A 19707-nucleotide genomic window follows, 5' to 3' on the forward strand; every position below is an offset into this window, starting at 1 on the left:
AGGCCTCCTTGCACAAGGAAACTCAGGTTGAAAAATGATTTACTATTTGAGAAAGCTATATAGATTCTTTGCCAGATCCCACAAAATCTCAAATTTGTATCTGCTTTCAAATTACGCAATGGTATGAGACCCGATTACTACTAGGCGATCCCCCGATACAAATCTCAGTACTCTATGACTTTGTAGAGTCTAAATGGAAGCCATCACTGTAGGCTTGGAATCCCCTCTTCCTGGGCTTCTCTCCCTTCTACTTTTCTGTGCTTCCCTTTTATTGTTTTCCCACTTTCACTTTTATCTCCGCTCTCTTTTGCCCTCACCTTCTCATTCTTTATTTCATATGTTGATGATTTATACAAAGATTCTTATGTCTACTATGCAACATGCAAAAAAAAAGAAAAAGATGGATAAAATGTTTGAATGATTATATAGCTTCAATTTTACTTACATTTTTGTAGTTGAAATTTTATGTGGACTTTTCTTAGCTTTTTTCCCCTTTTTACTTGTCATGCCTTCTATGTTTCTATTGGGACATACCACTATTTGTAGTCCTTATGTCTACAGAATGTCCTTATGTCATAGTATACTACGTCTCTGTAAAATCCCCATGATATGAAGTGATATCATTGTTTGTAAAGTGTTGTACTCTGCTTACTTTGTACCTATTTTACTATATGACGGCAAACATTGTAATTTTGGCTGTTATGTGTCCATTTTCATTACGTCAATAAAAACTATTTTGAAAAAAAAATAAAATAGTCTTTAGCTATACAATCATGGATACTATACGATTATCATGTCCGGGAACATTTCATGTATTCTAAAGTTATGTTTAACTAGCATGTGGTTTAATAAAAAAAAAAGTACTACTACAATGAAGTGAGGAGGATTAGAATAATCTGTATCCAATTAAATCATTGCAAAGCTCACGACAGCCAGAATACTTAACAAGATGAGGGTGATTATGGTAATGAGAGCAGAGCTGCACATGACAGAATGGTCATGCTGTGAGAAGGGAATGAAGGCAAATGGTAGACTGCAGTATTAATAAGAGCAGGCAATAAGATTATACATAGCTATGAACATAAGGAGCTAATATGGCGTGCATTTTCTGAGTCTTTGCAAAGGTTTTATTTGTGAATACATTCACCAGTCAGCATAATATAATCAGTGTATTTTCCAGGTTGCATCAAATAAGTTACTTTGGAAAAAAGGAGCTTCATTTTGGTAGCAGGTAGTAGGAAATGGATCGATAAGAATACTGCCTAATGCTTTAGCTGCCATTGTAGCAAGGCTATAAAGGGTTATTCGGATGTGGTATAAATGAAAAAAAAAAAAAAACACACCACAATTTGCTTTCGAATGGCTCTTACCCACTGGTGCTTAAAAACTGTGCTTAATTTGTATTTTTAATGGGGAGTTCAAATTAATGAAACTGCATGCAAACATATCTTCCCTTTAACTCGGGTCAAATGTGAATTACACAGGCTGATTACACAGTTCTGTGGCTGATTAAAAGCAGGTGAAAGGGAGACTTGGGGGTATATTTATTAAAGTGAGACTTTTTAGAAGTGGAGAGGTTGCCCACAGCAGCCAATCAGATTCTATTTAACATTAAACTAGACCACGGATGTGGAACCTCAGGCCCGGGGGCCGTATAAGGCCCCCGGAATCATTTGGTCTGGCCCTCTGAGCTTTTTTTTTTCTAGCCTCATCTGGCCAGAATCTATGCCGCAGTGCCGCCTGGAACGTCCTTAGGCTCTTCAGACGGTCACACCGCTGCCCTTACAGCTCCCCGGAGCATCCTCAGGATGCTCCGGGCATTGCTATAATCACCGCCGATTGTGGCCTCGCCCCATGTAACATCACACGGAGGGGGCGTGGCCTGCACAGAGCTAGTGAATAATGTTATATGTATAAAAATGGCCCTCGGCAGAAAAAAAATTCCCCACCCCTGAACTAGACGATAATAGCTAGAATCTGATTGGTTGCTATGGGCAACATTTCCACTTCTAAAAACGCTCACTTTAGTAAAATTACCCCTTGAAGTCAACCAAGGATGATATGGCAAGCCTATATATACACACAAACTAAGTGGGTGGGTCGATGTGGTATAAAGGATCAACAGTAAGTACAACGACAATGAACAGATTGACAATGAATAGGTCAACAGGGACAAAAGGCTGACTGACAAAAGGTCGACAGGATTAAATTGTTGACAGGTTCACAAGGTAGGAACACATATGGTCAACATGATTTTTTATTTTTGTATTTTAACCCTAATGCTAACCCTCCCCCTCCCCCAAGTGCCTAAACCTAACTGTAACCGAAACCTAACCCTTTCCAAGTGCCTAACCTTAACCATCCCCTCCGGAAGTCAAACTCTAAAAGTCCCCCAAGTGCCTAACACTAAAAATAAAAAAAAAAGTGTTGACAATTGGTGCCTTTTAATTCTTTCAACATTTTATCATTCGCCCTTTGGCTCTGTCGACCTATTGCATGCTGACTATTTGGTGTCGACATATCCATTGTCAACGCTCTTCCCTGATCCCGGTTGGGTGTGGTATATAATTTAGACAGTAAAAATTTAGACAATAGAAATATAGACACCATAATGTTGACAGGTATGTTATGTAGACAACCAAAATGTCTACATTGACTATAGACAGTCAAAATGTTGACAGGGACACAATGTAGACAAATAATATACAGACAGGATAAAATGTTGGTAGGGTCAAAATGCAGACAATTAAATATAGATAATCATAAGACAAATGCCAATATGTTGACATGGATAAAATAATATATATTCGTGACCAGTCGTAGTGGACAAATGTACAAGACAGAACCCCGCTTCGAGGAGTGCACTGCACATGCGCAAACAGTGATCCTATCATGTCCGCAACACTGTCTGATGTGCCTAATTGTTATATCAAGATATGTATGACCTGTTGTCTGACAGCTGCTGTGGAACTACAGATACCAGCATGGCCTGCCACAAATTTGCTGTTAGGGCATGCTGGCATGTGTAGTTCCACAGCAGCTGGAGAGCCACCGTTTTCTTACTGAAGCAAGAGCACTGTGCATGCACAGTCAGCCATACAGTCATAGTTCCCTAAATGTCACATAATAAAAATCATGGTTACCTCCAGCCCCCCTCTAGAGAACTGTACACAGACAGAACTGCCTACCCATTATGTGCAGGATGATACAATAATCAACGCAACAGTTTGTTTTTTACTGCAGACATTTTGATTGTCTATATTTTTACTGCTGCCCTTATGGTTGTCAACATTATGACAATCAACCTTGATTGTCTAGGTTTTAACTGTCTAAATTGTGACTACATCCCAAGTGGTTAACGAGGTCAGCTATACCAGTACTGTGCTGTATTTTCACAATTGATGTCAATGGCAGATTATTTATAATGACATTCATTATAACAGGGTTGTGTGCTACATGTAGAAAACCTATTCACATTAATGTTATTGACATGAACGGAACTGCAGAGAATTATTGTTTTTAACGAGAGCAATAGGGATTGATATGAGATCAATGCAGAGTCTACTCTGGACTTCCCATACCAGTTATAAATACAATAGAAGCATGCGTGACAAAATTGCTTGTGATTAGCAGATTGATCAATGACACCTCCCCATGCAAGTTGTTCTGCAGAGGGGCTCCTAATAAGCAGCTCACAACTATTCTACTTTTTTCATTTTATAACCTTTGGTTTATAGAAAAAAAAACTGGGATTGGTTGAAGCGAAAGAAAGGGGGGAAAAAAGCACCTGGCAAAGAACAGCTGTGGAGAGTAGGAGTCAAAAGAGATGGTTCACAAGGGCCACATACTCTAGGAAGCAATCACACATTCTGTCCTGGATCTGAAATACTGGAAAGTATGCTGTAATTAAGGGGTCTATTTACTAAGCAGTGTTAGGAGCCAATCAGCTCCCAACTGTCATCTCACAGGCTGTGTTTGAAAAATGACAGTTGGGAGCTGATTGGCTGGCACCTTATCACTTCCTTATCACTCTGTCTCCTAACACTGCTTAGTAAATAGACCCCTTAGATTATTGTAAGCCAAAGCAAACTTTTTGGGTGAAGGAGATTTTTTTTTTCCTCTTTCTTTCTGTCCCAGGAGAGACCGGACTAACTTGGAAAAAAAAAAAGCAACATACGGCTTTATAATACTAATATAGAAAAACACAGTGTGTAAATATCTTATGTTGGAACAAGTAATGAACCACCATACTCAACTGCAAATGGCCTTGTGTGAATGTTTCCTTATTTTTCTTAATATTGTGGATGTTTTAGTCTTTTCCCTTATCTGGTCTCATAAACATAAGTAGAATGGGAGTTTGACTGTAGTTACACAGAATAGTTGTTTGTGTCATCACATCAAGCTGGTTACCTCAGCAACTCTCTCAAGGAGGGGTTCCAACCAATGCTCATTACATTCACAGTGGCTATCAAGGAACGTGAGTACTTTAGATTGTGCAGCATCTGCTCCCTTAACACGAGAACGCATAAGACCTGTTATAAAAGACAACAGTTTTATTATTAAACTTGTACACAGAAAATATCACTGTGTAGAGAAATCATCAGTAAATGCAGCAAAGAGATGACACATTGAATTACAAAATGATTAATTCAACCAATCTAAAAATAACAATATTTGCAGGCACAACATAAATAATATCATTCATAAAAAAGAAAATGAGAAAACAAAAATGAAGTAGTAGTTTTATTCTGTGTGAACAAGAAACCATGCTAATAAAAAGGGGTTTGGCTGGTATCGGACATCTCTGAATATAGGGAGAGCATTTATGCCTTGCACAAATTCTATAGGGTCCATAACTTGCATCAGTATTTTTGGCTATGCATATGACATTTGCGGGAGCCACCCACTTTGAGGGATGCCTTATTTTCTATTACAAATACAACCATAAACCAGAACATTAAAATCACTGACAGTTGAAATGAATAACATTGATTATCTTGTTACAATGTCATCTGTCAAGGGTTGGGATACAGTAGGCAGCAAGTGAAATTTCAGTTCTTGAAGTTGATGTGTTGTAAGCATGAAATATGGACAAGCGTAAGGATCTAAGCGACTTTAACAAGGGCCAAATTGTAATGGAGAGTATCTTCCAAAAGTGGCCCAAGGAAGGACAATCGGTGAACCAGTGATAGGGTCATGGGCAACCTAAGTTTACTGATAAGCATGGGGAGTGAAGGCTAGCTTGTCTGTGCTACAGTATCTTTTCTGTAGAATCGGACCAAACCAAAAAATGATAGAAATGTGTCAGAACACACAGTGCATCCCAGCTTGCTTCGTATGGAGCAGCATAGTAGCAGACTGGCCAGAGTGCCCATGTTGATCCCTATCCACCACTGAAAGCGCCTACCATAGGCACGTGAGCGTCAGAACTGGACCATGAAGCAATGGAAGAAGGTGGCATGGTCTGATTAACCAGGTTTTCTTTTACATCATGTGGACGGCCAAGTGTGTGTGCGCATCATTTACACAGGGAAGAGATGTCACCATGATGCACTATGGGAAGAAGACAAGCAGTCATTGGCAATGTGATGCTCTGGGCAATGTTCTGCTGGGAAGCCTAGGGTCCTGCCATTCATGTGAAAGTTACTCTGACACCTACCTAACCATTGTTGAGGACCAACTACACTCCTCCATGGCAACTGTATTCCCTAATGGCAGTGGCCTCTTTCAGCAGGATAATGCATCCTGCTACAATGCAAAAATTGTTCAGAATAGAGATCAAGGTTAAGACTTGGCCTCAAAATTCCCCAAGATCTCTGTCCAATCGAGCATCTGAGGGATGTGCTGGAAAAACAAGTCCGTGCCATGGAGACCCCAACTCTCAACTCACAGGATTTAAAATGCTGTGCTGCTAACATCTTAGTGCCAGATACTACAGAACACCTTCAGAGTCTTGTAGAGTCTATGCTTCGATGGGTCACAGCCTTTGTGGCGGCACGAGGGAGACCTACACAATATTAGGGGTTGGGTATGGGTTGCCGATGGTCAGAATTCTGACAGGGTTAACATAGCGACACTTGTTAGTCGGTATGCTAACCCTCACCCTTTCCATACTCTAACCCTCCCTTCCTGGTGCCTAACCCTAAGCCTCCTCCCCGCACTCTAAATCTAACCCTCCCACCTTAGTCCCTAACCCTAACCCTCCCCCTAATGCCTAATCCCCGATACTTACCTTCGGGATGCCGACGGACGGTATTCTGGAGCCAGGATGCCGACTACATCCCAATGTTAGGTAGGTGTTGATTTTTTTTTTTTTGCAATATATGTAGACAGGTGGTTTTAATGTTATGGCTGATGGATGTATATGCGAGATACATTCCTCAATTAGCATAAATTGTGTGCCTACACAGGTGCAGTTTCCAAGCTGATGATGACTGCTGCTAATTTGCTCCAGATATGTTATTACGCTAGAATTAAGGTTGCATGTTTCACAAGATGCATGTAACTTAATATAAAGACATGAAAACAAAAGTGTACCAACACATTTCCAACATATACAAATTGCCATCTTTTATATTGTTTACTTCAATCACGTGGAGATCTAAACCAACATTAAACATAATTATATTAATAAGAGCTTGCACTATATAGTAAAACTCGAAAGCAGATTTAACGATGAAATAAAGGCAGGTTAGCATGCAATTTGATTTTATGTTGAAATCACTACCACAACAAAAGCATTAATGCAGGGACAGTGAACAACATTTAAATATTCTGTGTCATAGATCGTGGCATACTTATACTGTACAAATTGAGACAATCTAATGTTCATTATAAATACACAAACATTGTGGTGGCTTGTGGGGAGGTCTGATGGGCATATGGGGAGCACTAAAGCATAAATTATGATGAGACCCAGAAATGGTCAGCACTATTAACACTGACTATCCAGACTAGCTATCTGCTCAACACCTAACAGATATAGCTTATACTAATACTGCTGGGGATTTCATGCATGCAAGGTTATTCTGCTTAGAACTTTTTGCATGCAATCAATCCTGCCCTTTGATCCTGGAGTCACGCTGGCAATTATATGGAGAGAGTTTTCTATCTGCTGGAATCGATTTTTATTGCATGGCATAATGTGTAAAGGCTGGGCATTACTGCGTAGCATAATGTGTAAAGGTTGGGCATAATGTGTAAAGACTGGGCATTACTGCGTTGCATAATGTGTAAAGGCTGGGCATTACTACGTGGCATAATGAATAAAGATTGGGCATTACTACGTGGCATAATGTGTAAAAAGCCACATTACTGTGTGGCATAAAGTGTAAAGGGTCGCATTATTGTGCGGCATAATGTGTAAAAGCCAAGCATTACTACGTGGTATAATGTGTAAAGGCTGGGCATTACTGCATGGCATAATGTGATCTAAGGGCACTACTGTGGTGTAACATGAATAAAAGGGCACTACTGTGTGATAATGCTAAAAAAAACTGCCGTCCCCACCCGCAGGCGGCAGTGTTCGGCATGGTACAGCATCTATTCACACTGCAGGGAGAGCTTGAGGGCAGCCTAGCATCTGACTGCTAGGCACGCCCCCTACAGTGATAAAATGGGGGTGCATCTCAAAAACAAGCCCCTCTTCTGAGTGACCATGCCCCTTTTTACGGCGCGCTGAAGTGTCCCTTTCTGAAAGGCGTTCCCCCTACCTGCCCTAACATGAAGACTAGGGGATTGCAGCTGATATCTCGAATATCTGCTGTGGTCCCCTGTACATACATCCTGGTAGTTCTTAATATTTATGTACCACCTCTGAAAACCGTGTTTTCTGAGATATACCGCACATAATCATTGCTAAATATGCCTCTTATTTACCTAATGCCTTATTCACTATGGGTTTTGTGTAGAGTCAAGTCATATCACATGTACCGTAGGATCATGGAGGCATAAAACATGCATTTAAGGGGCATGTGGGGAGATCTGATGCTGTTTGGTGTATCCAATGGGCATTCTAAGGGTATGTGGGGTGGCATGTGGGGAGGTCTGAGGGGCATATGGGGGAGCTCTAAAGCACAAAGTATCATGAGAACCAGAAATGGTCAGGTAGAAACCTATTTATTTATTTTTTAAATGGAGGGTCCCTGGGACACACATTTTGACATTCAGCGTGATCACTGTGCTGGCAGTCGCAGCACTTCCTCAACATCTACTTTAAAGAAAATCATGGGTACAAAATATAAAATGTATTGTTCAATATATCGTCCCAGCTTAACAGTGAATGAACCTCACAACCACTAAAGGAATGCAACTTCCTTCAAATCAACTGACTGTTCGCAAGTTGACTTTAGCCTGACAAGAATTCTACTTACCTTTCCTGATCATAACAGAATTGCCATTTCTACGCTTTGAGTTGTCAAAAAGCCTTTTTCTGCAACAAAACAATTGCTTTCTTTTCTGTGCAAGGCTAATCCCACTTCTTCATCATGGTCATAACAACACGGGTGTTAACCAACCATCAGGAAGACACCAATTGCAGATATCCTGCCAACGGCAAGCCACCTAGTGCCGATCTCCTGCCAAGGGCAAACCACCTAAACCTTAGATAAGTAAAGTGAAGAAATTGCCCATAGTAACCAATCAGCTTCAAATTGTCATTTTATAGACTGTTCTAGATAAAAGATAACTAGAAACTGATCGGTTGCTACACTTTATTTCTCTCTAACAGGGGTACTCAATTTGGAGGGAAAATTTTGGAATCGGCAATAAAAAAAAACCGTCAAAAAAACGGGGATAACTTTTCACCACTGAATGGGTGGCGAAAAAAAGTGCAGAATTGGGGTTTAGGGGTGCAGGCTTAAAAAAATAGCCTGCACCCCTGGGAATGACATTTAAAAACTAACTGTCAAAAAAAGTTGAAAAAAAAAAAAAAAAATAGGGACACCCCAAAGAAATAATTAAAAAATTTGGGGTGGAAAAAAAAAAAAGAAAAAAGGAAAAAAAAAGTGTTTAAAAATAGGGAAATAGGTTCAGAGCTATTCTGCAAATATGTGGCAGGTGTTTTCTAGAATAGATTTTTAGCGGCAGGTGCATTTTTGCGGAAATGAAAAAAAAAAAAAAAAAACACTTCAGGAACTTAAAAATATGCTAGTACCCATTTTCATGTACCCCAAATTTGATGGGACCACTTATAAAAACGAAAAAAATAACCGAAGTGCTCTTCTGCATCACTTCTTCAATGTCAGGAAAAAAACACCTGCAGCGGCTATTTAAAACCCCGACTTTCATTTGCAGGCTATGTTTAGACAGCTTTGGGGGGGTCCTACAATTTATTCCAGGTAAATCCCATTTTTTTTTCGCCGATCCTATTTCGCCGGCTCCAGTTTTCGTTCATTTTAAATTTAATACGGGGATAAAGCGGGGGCGCGCCCAAAACTTAATCCCAGGAAAAACTCCGACGTGGAGCGAAAAGTCCAGCACGGACTTTTCGCTTCCACATTGAATACCCCTCTAAGGTTTGATGCATCCGAGGCGTGGTGAGGTGTAACCACTACAATTACAGAGGGGGCTTACCATGCTCTGACCAATCAAAGTGAAGTCACAGGTGCTCTGTATTAATCAGAAACATGGTTGCCCAGTCTGTCAATTGAGCTTCCTTTTAACCCACACTGAATCCAAGCAGGTAGGAAATAGACCAGTAGGTTTTCTAGGAGTTTTTTTTAGTTTTATTTATTTTTTTTTTAATAAAGCATCTTTTTTTTCACAAGCCTGTATTTATTTTACAGTATTGCTGTGCAGAAGCAGTATAAGATCTCAGCATGCTTTGGCAGGCATGTATATTCTAGTAATTGTAATTCTATAAGCACTACCATGCCAAAACAGTCTATGGCTGCCAGGGCGTGCTAAGATCCCAATAGTGCAGAAGCACAAAAAAAGCAAATATTTTTTACACATTTATTACCTCAACACACAGGTGTATTGGGTGTAGCCCTAGTGCTTTTAGCACAGAGCTTTCTCCTAAGGTGGAAATACATTTTTCTTGGGGAATGCATCAATGGATCGGTTCTCGGCTCAAGCCAGGGTATTATTTTTTTTCTTTGAAAAGAAAGTGTTTTTTTAGGAGTTGTTCCTTAGCAAGAAAGAGAGTACAAATACACAAAAAAATATGAGCAGTGTGTCATAACAAATTTACAAATTAGTACAATAAATCACTAAGTGGTAATCTGGCAATAGATTCAGAAATGAACACTCAAAATAGAACTGAAGACAGTTCAGAGAAATGGAGTATAAATCCGACATTAACAATGGCGATTATATGAATACAGAGTGCACTTGCTGGCGGAGATATAAAAGAAAAACCCCAAAATTTTAAGCGGGAATCCTGCCACAGGGACCAGACCTTATCAAATTTGTTGGGCATTTTCATTTCCGAAACATAAAGCGTTCATCAGAAAGTTTTATATTGACTAGAGCCACCCAGGAAAGAAAGGTAGGAGGATCAGAGGCCATCCATGTTCCAGCAATACAAACCCAAGCTAATGATAACAGATTATTGACATATAGTAAGCCAGGCTAGTATCAGTTACAATTGGACTTGAAGTACCTGGCAAGGTATCTTGTTTATGTTCCTGTGATTATTTTTGTTAGGACTGCAAAAGTTAGCAGCAATACAACCTTCTCAAATATAGGAGTATATTTTCAAGTCAGTGATAACGGGTGTGGTATAAGAGATAGACAGTAATTAGATAGACAATGTCTAGATCGACCCCAGATGTTAGACAGTTAATAGATCGATAGTCAAAAAAAGGTCGACAGGTACAAAAAGTCGACACACTGAAGGTCGACATGTTAGAAGGTCGACATGTACAAATGGTCGACAGGGTCAAAAGGTCGACGTGAAAATGGTCGACGCGATTATTTTTTTTGCGTAAATACCATTCGGACCCTTGCGGGCTCGCTTCGCTCGCCACGCTGCGGGCACGGTGGCTCGCTTCGCTCGCCACATGGATGTATTTCCCCTCCATGCCCAGATGGATGGTAGGGAATGACGTTGGACACTGGCTCATCTTAAGTGCCTAACCCTAACAAAAAATAAATAAATCATGTGGCGATCATTTTTTTGTCGACCATTTTCATGTCAACCTTTTGACCCTGTCGACCATTTGTACCTGTCGACCATTTGTACCGGTCGATCTATTGACTGTCTAAAATCTGGGGTCGATCTAGACATTGTCTAACTAATTACTGTCTATCTACAGTCCAGCACCCAGTGATAACACCTTTTTCAGTAGAACAAGGGGTTATTGCTTGTTTAGTTAACTTATTAAATGGGTTTCCAAAAACATCTACAGCATATACAATTATGAATAAAATAATGGGTGGCGATATTAACAAGTACCAAGTTGCTTTTACACCATAATGACCACCATACAATAGGGAGAGCATTCTAATGACCAGAAGCTGATTTGTTGCCAGGATGCCTGTCATTCATTACTCACTGCTAGAGCAAAACCCTGTGTTCAACATGGCCTACTGAAATAAATCCATATTTCTGGCCTCCTTCATTCCACCAGGGTTAATAAAAAAATGTTACAAAAATAATCAGGGGTTACCACAACTTTCAAAGTAAAGAAAAAGGGCCCGTCAACAAAACTTTCCAATATACAGTAACTTGCAAAAGTTTTAGACAGGTGTGGAAAAAATGCTGCAGAGTGAGAATGCTTTCAAAAATAGAAGTGTTAATAGTTTATTTTTATCAATTAACAAAATGCAAAGTGAATAAACAGAAGAGAAATCTAAATCATATAAATATTTGGTGTGACCACCCTTTGCCTTCAAAACAGCAACAATTCTTCTAGGTACACTTGCACAGAGTTTTTGAAGGAACACGGCAGGAAGGTTGTTCCAAACATCTTGGAGAACTAACCAGAGATTTTCTGTGGATGTAGGCTTGTTCAAATCCTTCTGTCTCTTCATGTGATCCAAGACAGACTCAATGTTGAGATCAGGGCTCTGTGGGGGCAGGGCCAGTTTATAGGAGGGGCAGACGGGGAGGTCACACCTTGGGGGCCCCTACACTGCCGCAGATATTGACTGGAAGCTGGCCACTCACCAAGCCGGCTCCCGGCAGAATCACACAGACAGCACAGTGACAGTCAGGACACTGCTTGATGGACCTCTAGTGGCTGCCTCTAGAAGCACCGCCCCCTTGTTGACATAGCACCACGATTCGCGGGTGCATGTGTGGGGGCGGGGCCTAATGTAGTGAAGTGCTCGCCCCCTTAAGAAAGCTGATGGCTCCTGCAGCAGCAACAGGTATGTGTGCGGGCTCTCAGTCCCCCCTCTCTCCTGAGCCTTCCTTCTCTCGGTGTCCTGCTGCAGAATAGATTTGGAGCCAATCAGACGCCTCCCTAATGGTATTGCATGATGGATAAGTACCTGTCTGTATTTCTCAGCATTGAGGACACCATTAATCCAGACCAAATCCCCAACTCCACTTGCTGAAATGGAGCCCCAAACTTGCAAGGAACCTCCACCATGCTTCACTGTTGCCTGTAGACACTCATTATTGTACCGCTCTCCAGCCCTTCGGCTCAGAACTGGCAGAAACCAGTGGGACTCAGGTATACCCATCTACTGTTCGAAGACATAGGCCAGAAGTGGTCTTCATGGAGAATTGCAACCAAAAGCCATAGTTTTGACTTGGAAACAAGGCCAAGCGACTTAACTGTGCACGAAAACATAGAAAATGGGGTGCAGAAAAATGGCAGCAGGTGCTCTGGACTGATCAGTCAAAGTATGAAATATTTGGCTGTAACAGAAAGCAGTTTGTTCGCCGAAGGGCTAGAGAGCAGTACAATAATGAGTGTCTGCAGGAAACAGTGAAGCATGGTGGAGGTTCCTTGCAAGTTTGGGGCTGCATTTCAGCAAATGAAGTTGGGGATTTTGTCAGGATTAATGGTGTCGTCAATGCTGAGAAATAGAGGCAGGTACTTATCCATCATGCAATACCAACAGGGAGGCGTCTAATTGGCTCCAAATGTATTCTGCAGCAGGACAATGACCCCAAACATACAGCCAATGTCATTAAGAACTATCTTCAGAGTAAAGAAGATCAAGGAGTCCTGGAAGTGATGATATGGCCCCCACCAAACCCTGATCTCAACATAATCGAGTCTGTCTGGAATTACATGGAGACAGAAGGAATCAAGCAAGCCTAAATTAACAGAAGATCTGTGGTTAGTTCTCCAAGATGTCTGGAACAACCTCCCTGCCGAGTTCCTTTAAAAACTGTGTGCAAGTGTACCTAGAAGAATTGATGCTGTTTTGTAGGCAAAGGGTGGTCACATAAATATGGATTAGATTTTGATTTCTCTTCTGTTCATTCACTTTATTTTTATCAATTCAACAAAATGCAAACTATTAACACTTCTATTTTTGAAAGCATTCTTGCTTTGCAGCATTTTTTCCACACCTTCCTAAAACTTTTGCACAGCACTGTATATTACGCAGATATTTTAGAATATACAACTAAAACCTACATTTTATAGCAAGCAGTTACCATACTTGTCAGCCACAGAGTTAAAAACTGTTTACATACAGTTCTATACAAAAACTTAAAAACACAATTTGCATGTTTAACTGACTATTGAAGTAATCTCGATCCAAGTCTCCCCTGATCTTTGCACTAATGATAAGAGCCATCTGTGTCCAGGATTAGTAGTAACAGCGGTATTGCAGATTACAAATCTCCCTAGAGATCAGAAAAATAGCATTATGCACAGATATCCTTGTCACTTTGACCCAACTGCTTATTTCTCTTTTCAATCTATTTAAGGAAATCATACAGTGAGGTCTCCAGTTTTCAAATAAACATAGAAAAAACTGAGGCGTTAGACGCCAATATGCTAATCCATTTGGTCATATTAAATTTAGATGCAACCACTTAGATTAAATATTAGTTATCTATTTGGTTTTATGACAATTCCCGAATTAAGGCACTAATATCTAATCTTGATTTCTGAAAATGTTTTTAAAAGGAGGATCAAGACAGGTGGGCAGAAAAAAAAAATATCATCTTATTTAACTGGATAAAAAAAAAAAAAAGACAAAACCTGACAGGGTAAATGATTACTGTATGAACATATTTCCAGTTTGTCCCACGATGCGCACATTTTTTTGGAATCAGTATGATTTACTGCCGGCCGCATGGCTGGCGGTTCAAATCCCGACAGCGGAACCCCGGCAGGGCTGAATATCCCAAAGCTACAAAAGGTAAGTATCGGTAACCTTTTTTTACCCCCTAACCCTCCTTTAGGGGTGCCTAACCTTAACCTACCCACCAAGTGCCTAACCCTTACCCCCCCTTCCCCACTGCCTAAACCCAAGTCTCTCAGGGGGGTGCCTACCCCTAACTTCCTCGCAGGGGTGCCTAACCCTAACCCCCCCCTTTCACCTAGTCTAACCCTAATCTCCCAGGGGGGGTGCCTAAACCTAAGTCCCACCCAGAAGCCCCCAACCTAACCCTCCCCCCCGCCCTCGCGGCTGACCGCGCCAGGCTTACCTTCGATCGGTAAACCGTGTGTCGGGCTCCCGGCGTGGGTCGGGATTTCGACGCCTGTCATTAGTACCTTGCCGGGATTAGACAGTCGGGATTTCGTCCGTCGGCTTCCCCTTTTTTATTTTTAGCTGTGTCTACTCCTGGTCTAAGGTGCTAACAACAGTTTTCAGAAAAGCATTTGTGTGGCAAAGCAATACACGTAAGGAGCGTACACACTAGACGATATGCTCCCTGAGCGATATCATCTAGTGTGTCCCCGGCAGGGTGTGCTCAATGTTGTTCATGACATAGAGCACACCCGCTGAACAATAAAATTAACGATATCGTTCAGCGCCGGGCTCTCTCCCCCATTCCCCAACATGCAGCAACCTGACGACAGTCAGGTTGGCCTGCATGTTTACCTGATGAACGATAATGACGAACGACCCGCGAGAAGGCGCGGCGTCGTTATCGTTATTCATTTTGGTGTTCAAATGGACAATAAGGTGGACGACTGAATGATAATGATATCGTTCAGTCATCCACTTTAATCTCCCAGTGTGTACGCACCTTTACACTTTTTAAAATAAATAATAAAGTGTGAGCCACTTGGTAGTGAAAGCCAGTTAAGCTCGCATACACATGTGCCCCCAGAACACATTCCTATTCCCACAATCCAAAGACATAATGGTACAATAATTGGCTTCTGACAAATTAACCTTAGTGTGCATGTGTGTCCATCTTGTAGAGAGCTCACCAGTATCTAGGCTGATACTGGTGAACAAGCCCATACCTGGAGGGCGAAAAGCGCCTCCAGTTACTCGGCGCCGGCGGGAATGCTCATGTGAGACCGGAGAACACAGATGATACGATACTTTACTTACCACACAGGTACCTTCCTCCCTTGCTAGACACCCTGTTATCTGGTCCAGTAGTGATACCCTGCAATGCCACGCATCAGGGATCACTCTGGTTAACTCCCATACGGACAGCAGAGGTGATGTTTTCTTCCTTCCAATTGTAATTACCGCTCCCCTGACCCTCCAGCTGCCTGTTCACTGCCTGAGGGCACACAGCCAGTCCTGGATGTTTCAGCAGCAGTAACTTACAAACATTATTTTCTTTTACTATTATCACACACAGTGTTGCTGCGGAGCTACAGAGACGTCTGTACCTCAGTTATTTGGTTAAACCCTTGCTTGGCAGAAATGTGTTATTTTTCACTTCATGCTTCATTGAACACAATCATGTGTTTTAATCGATTATATTAGTAGGGTTGTGGGAAACTATCGTTATTCTTATGACAATAACAAATGGTTACAATGGTGTGCTAGTGGGAATAATATTCCAGTAACATTATCAATACTATTTATTCTGCTCTAATGGTATAGGGTGATTACATATTACAAAATCATCAAACACATTGTTGGTATATATATCTGTTCATTCTATCGTGTGGACATTGAAGGTGTGTACATGTGTTTTTATAAATTTTCAGCGAATAAAAGTTTTTTTTTCTCTCTCAATTGATCAACCCTGATGGGTTTTGAAAGAATGATTAAAGCATATGATGTATATTTAATATTGTTCCATATATTATAATTATTTCACCCAGCTGGAAATTTGACTCAAATTTAGAAAATTCCCTATTGTGGGACACCTACTAATATTTATAAACATTGTAGGTGCCCTATTCAGATATATACCTCTTTGATAGTACTAAATAAACTTTTCTCTAGGTATAGGTCTCATTAGTGAAGAATATTTTGGTTATCCTTCCTCCCACTTTTTTTATGAATGTATTAAAAGTTATGTTTTATGTTATATTATGTTTGCACATTCTGAAGCAGTGCCCCCACAACGGGTCCTCCTTTTTGAGTATTTTTAAATACCATTTAAATTGCTATCTTCTTTGCCAATACTGCTGCAGTGAGTATTCTGACAAATTACCCCTAGTGTGCATGTGTGTCCATCTGGTAGAGAATGTAAATTGTAAGCTCCACTTGGACAGGGACTGATACGAATAACTAAATAGGTTCAGTAAAAGCTCTGCGTAATTTGTGGCACTAAATAAATAACTATTAAATAAATATGAAGCCACGTGCTCAGCGGGGATTTGGTTTGTGGATAACTATGGCCATGAGAGAGTGGCCATTGGGCATCACATAGTAACTGGCCTATGAGGAGAACAGTGTAAATCCAGGCTTGTCACTTTTGTGGGAGGAACCAGAGAATGCCCCATGTAAAAGTGGGCTTAAATACGGGATGCTGGCTCTCGGAATTCCGGCAGCAGAATCCTGATGACAGCATCCCGACAGGGTTAAAAATACCAACATTTGTCGGTCAATAACCTAACCCTCCGCCCTCCAAACCCCTGCCCCACCCTGCTGCCTAAATCTAACCCTTCCCCCATATTGCCTGTACCCATCCTTCCCCCCCCCCCTGCACCCTAAACCTCCCCCCTAGTGCCTAATCCTAAACTCTCCAGCCTTACTGCCTAACCCTAACCTCTAACTCTAACTCTCACCTTAAATCCCACTACTTACCGCCAGAATGCCGGCGCCGGAATTCAGACAGGAGTCGGAACGTCGGCGCCAGCATTCTAAGCACCAGCATCCCAACTATCGGTGTTATAACTACATTACGTAAAAGTGTCCTCACCACCAATCAATATACTAAAAACAAAATCTTCATTTTGCATGTAGATAAGTTAGAGACACATTTAAACACACGGTTATTTAATTCACGGATCTGCATACCTTCTCGTCTGTAGTTCCTGAGTACCTGTACTTTTTCTATCCTGCCAAGTAGGGCACCATCTTCAGCTACAAAAAAGCAAAAGGAAAAGCACAAAAACAAAATGTAAATAATCTAAAAAAAAAAAATTTTTGTTAATTTAGCGATATAGAATCAGATAATCAACAAAAGAGTAGAGGCAGATGAAATTATGTATTATGCTACAGATTAAAGTACAAAACAATCATGGAAGCCCATACAAACATAATAACTCTAGCTACTTAAAAACTTTGATCGCAAGGCTCATTCTCTCTTAAGACCCCCTACGTGAGGCAATTTGTTCAGAAAAACATCACATCTGATTTAATCTATTGATCTTTTTACCACAGAATACACAGTAGACAATTCTGCAACTTACAACCATAAAGATCTTGACTAGCTAATATTCAATGTTTCAGCAGATTTTGTGTTTTCAAATACCCAAGTGCTTAGTGTATAAAGTCTTAAGGTGCCTATCCACTAGACGATTAAAATGAGTGATTGAACAATAACAATATCGATCTTTCCAAAATCATTTGAAAATAGTTTGAAAATCGTTTGCAGACTGTTTAAAAAACTGATCATTTAGACATCTATCATCGGGTAAACATGCTGGTCAACTTGACGAGAACGTCAGGTTCAGCATGTTTGAAGATTGATTGATTGTACCTACACTGAACAGACTGACAAAAGACTGCACGATTACAATGTCGTAATTGTGCAGTCTTTTGCCTGTCTTCTAGTGGATAGGCACCTTAAGGGTGGTATCCAATTAGCCCTGAACATTGTTTAGGTGCTAATGGATCCAATTAGCCCCAAAGTCCACCCGACACTGGCACTTATCAGGGATTTATTGGGGGGGACCTCATGTATCCCAAAAAATAAATCACGTTAAGTGGCGTTTTTTTTACAGCCTTAATAGCGAAATCAATTATCAATTAAAAAAAATTAATACAGTCTTCCTGTATTTTTAAAGCAGTAATCATATTAAAAAACGCAAAACCAAGCTGGTTTTGCCTTTAAGATAAATGTCACTTTAAATAAACGGGAAGACTCGCAGGAGTTCTTGCAGCAGCTCGCAATTTATTACATAAGCCCCCCAGTCTTGTTTTATTACTGGTTTGTTCGTAGCTGTAATATCATGGCGCTATACAAGTAAATCTTCAGAATATTTATCCAAATCGTCCCATATTATTAACATGCCACAGCAGGTAAGTGTAAAGTTGAATGACTAAATAATAGTTTTAAAGAACATTGATAACCACTGAATATTATTACTTTAGACACATTGTTGATTAGTGAAAATTAAGATAAAGCAAAGCTTACAGTGCCATGGCTAGGGGTTAAGTGGAAAATCTTAGCAATCTTATGACAGATCAATGATTAGCTTATCTGTGAATTGCTCAGGTTATTTAAAATAACTACAAATAACATACTGTTCCATAGGCTGCCCTTCACAGCAATAAACTGTGCCCCATTGGTAAGTGTTGCATAAGCAGTTGTAGAGGTTGTAATAAAGTTAGAAAAGGAAAATACATTACACATCAAGAGCAGAAGGTTAATTGGCAACATGCAAGAGTCAAACTGACACCAGAAGCATTCAAGCATTTGCCGAAGTCACTAATGTTTGCGGCACACAACTCAAAGTGAATTACATGAATTTTAAAATAATTTTGTAATTTTCAGTCATTTTACAATTCCAAGTGACTGTTTAATTTATAAAGATGTAAACTCACCACTGTCACTGTAATCATCAACTAGTATAATTTCTTTTATAAGGTGAACAGGACTTTTTTTTAATACACTGAAAGGAGAAAACAAAACACATTGCTTTATCAATTAGGTATAAAACAATAACGTAGTGTATTATAAGAAAATGCTAGCAGCTCATGGCCATCAAGTACACTGAAGACAATTCAACACGTTTGTCCTTCCCAACATTGTTTAAGAAATGCTATGCTTTAACTGTGGTTGCATAGAACTTTAAATTCTACTTTGACATTGCAACTATTGAATATGACAACTACATTTTTGCTGTGCACCACTTTTCCACCCCTGCTGGATCACCAATGTATCTGTTCTTATGCGATATTCAGAATGGTTTCTCCAACTGACCTACACCTATTTTTATTTATAATAAACAACAAAATCTGTATCCAGTGTCATGGTCTATATGTACTCAAAAAGGAGGCACCATAGTAGGTCACTGTCAGCATGAAGGGTGTGGATCAGGTGCCGTTTCCAAGTGCGTGGCCCTTTGGCACTTTTCAATTTATTCCCAGCAGCTCCTGCTCTTCAACAACTATATTCTGACTACAGTTGACAATACAAGCAATTCAGGTGGATCACCAAATGACCAGGTTTGTGACAAATATGGTCCCTTTGTTGACATA

The 19707-nt window shown here is 40.4% G+C and overlaps 1 protein-coding gene across 1 annotated transcript in view; it reads right to left on the bottom strand.

Moving 5' to 3' along the window:
• Window positions 1–19707, bottom strand: part of GALNT2 (polypeptide N-acetylgalactosaminyltransferase 2) — a 135065-nt gene that overhangs the window by 61216 nt on the left and 54142 nt on the right. The window contains exons 5-7 of the mRNA XM_088448977.1: window positions 19051–19118; window positions 17299–17364; window positions 4411–4532 (exon numbers count right to left, since the gene is read on the bottom strand). Coding sequence (XP_088305103.1) covers window positions 4411–4532; window positions 17299–17364; window positions 19051–19118 — 256 coding nt within the window. The remainder of the gene's footprint in view (window positions 1–4410; window positions 4533–17298; window positions 17365–19050; window positions 19119–19707) is intronic.

This window comes from Taudactylus pleione, unplaced genomic scaffold (assembly GCF_031769625.1).
Source record: "Taudactylus pleione unplaced genomic scaffold, aTauple2 ptg000473l, whole genome shotgun sequence".
Lineage (NCBI taxonomy): Eukaryota > Metazoa > Chordata > Amphibia > Anura > Myobatrachidae > Taudactylus > Taudactylus pleione.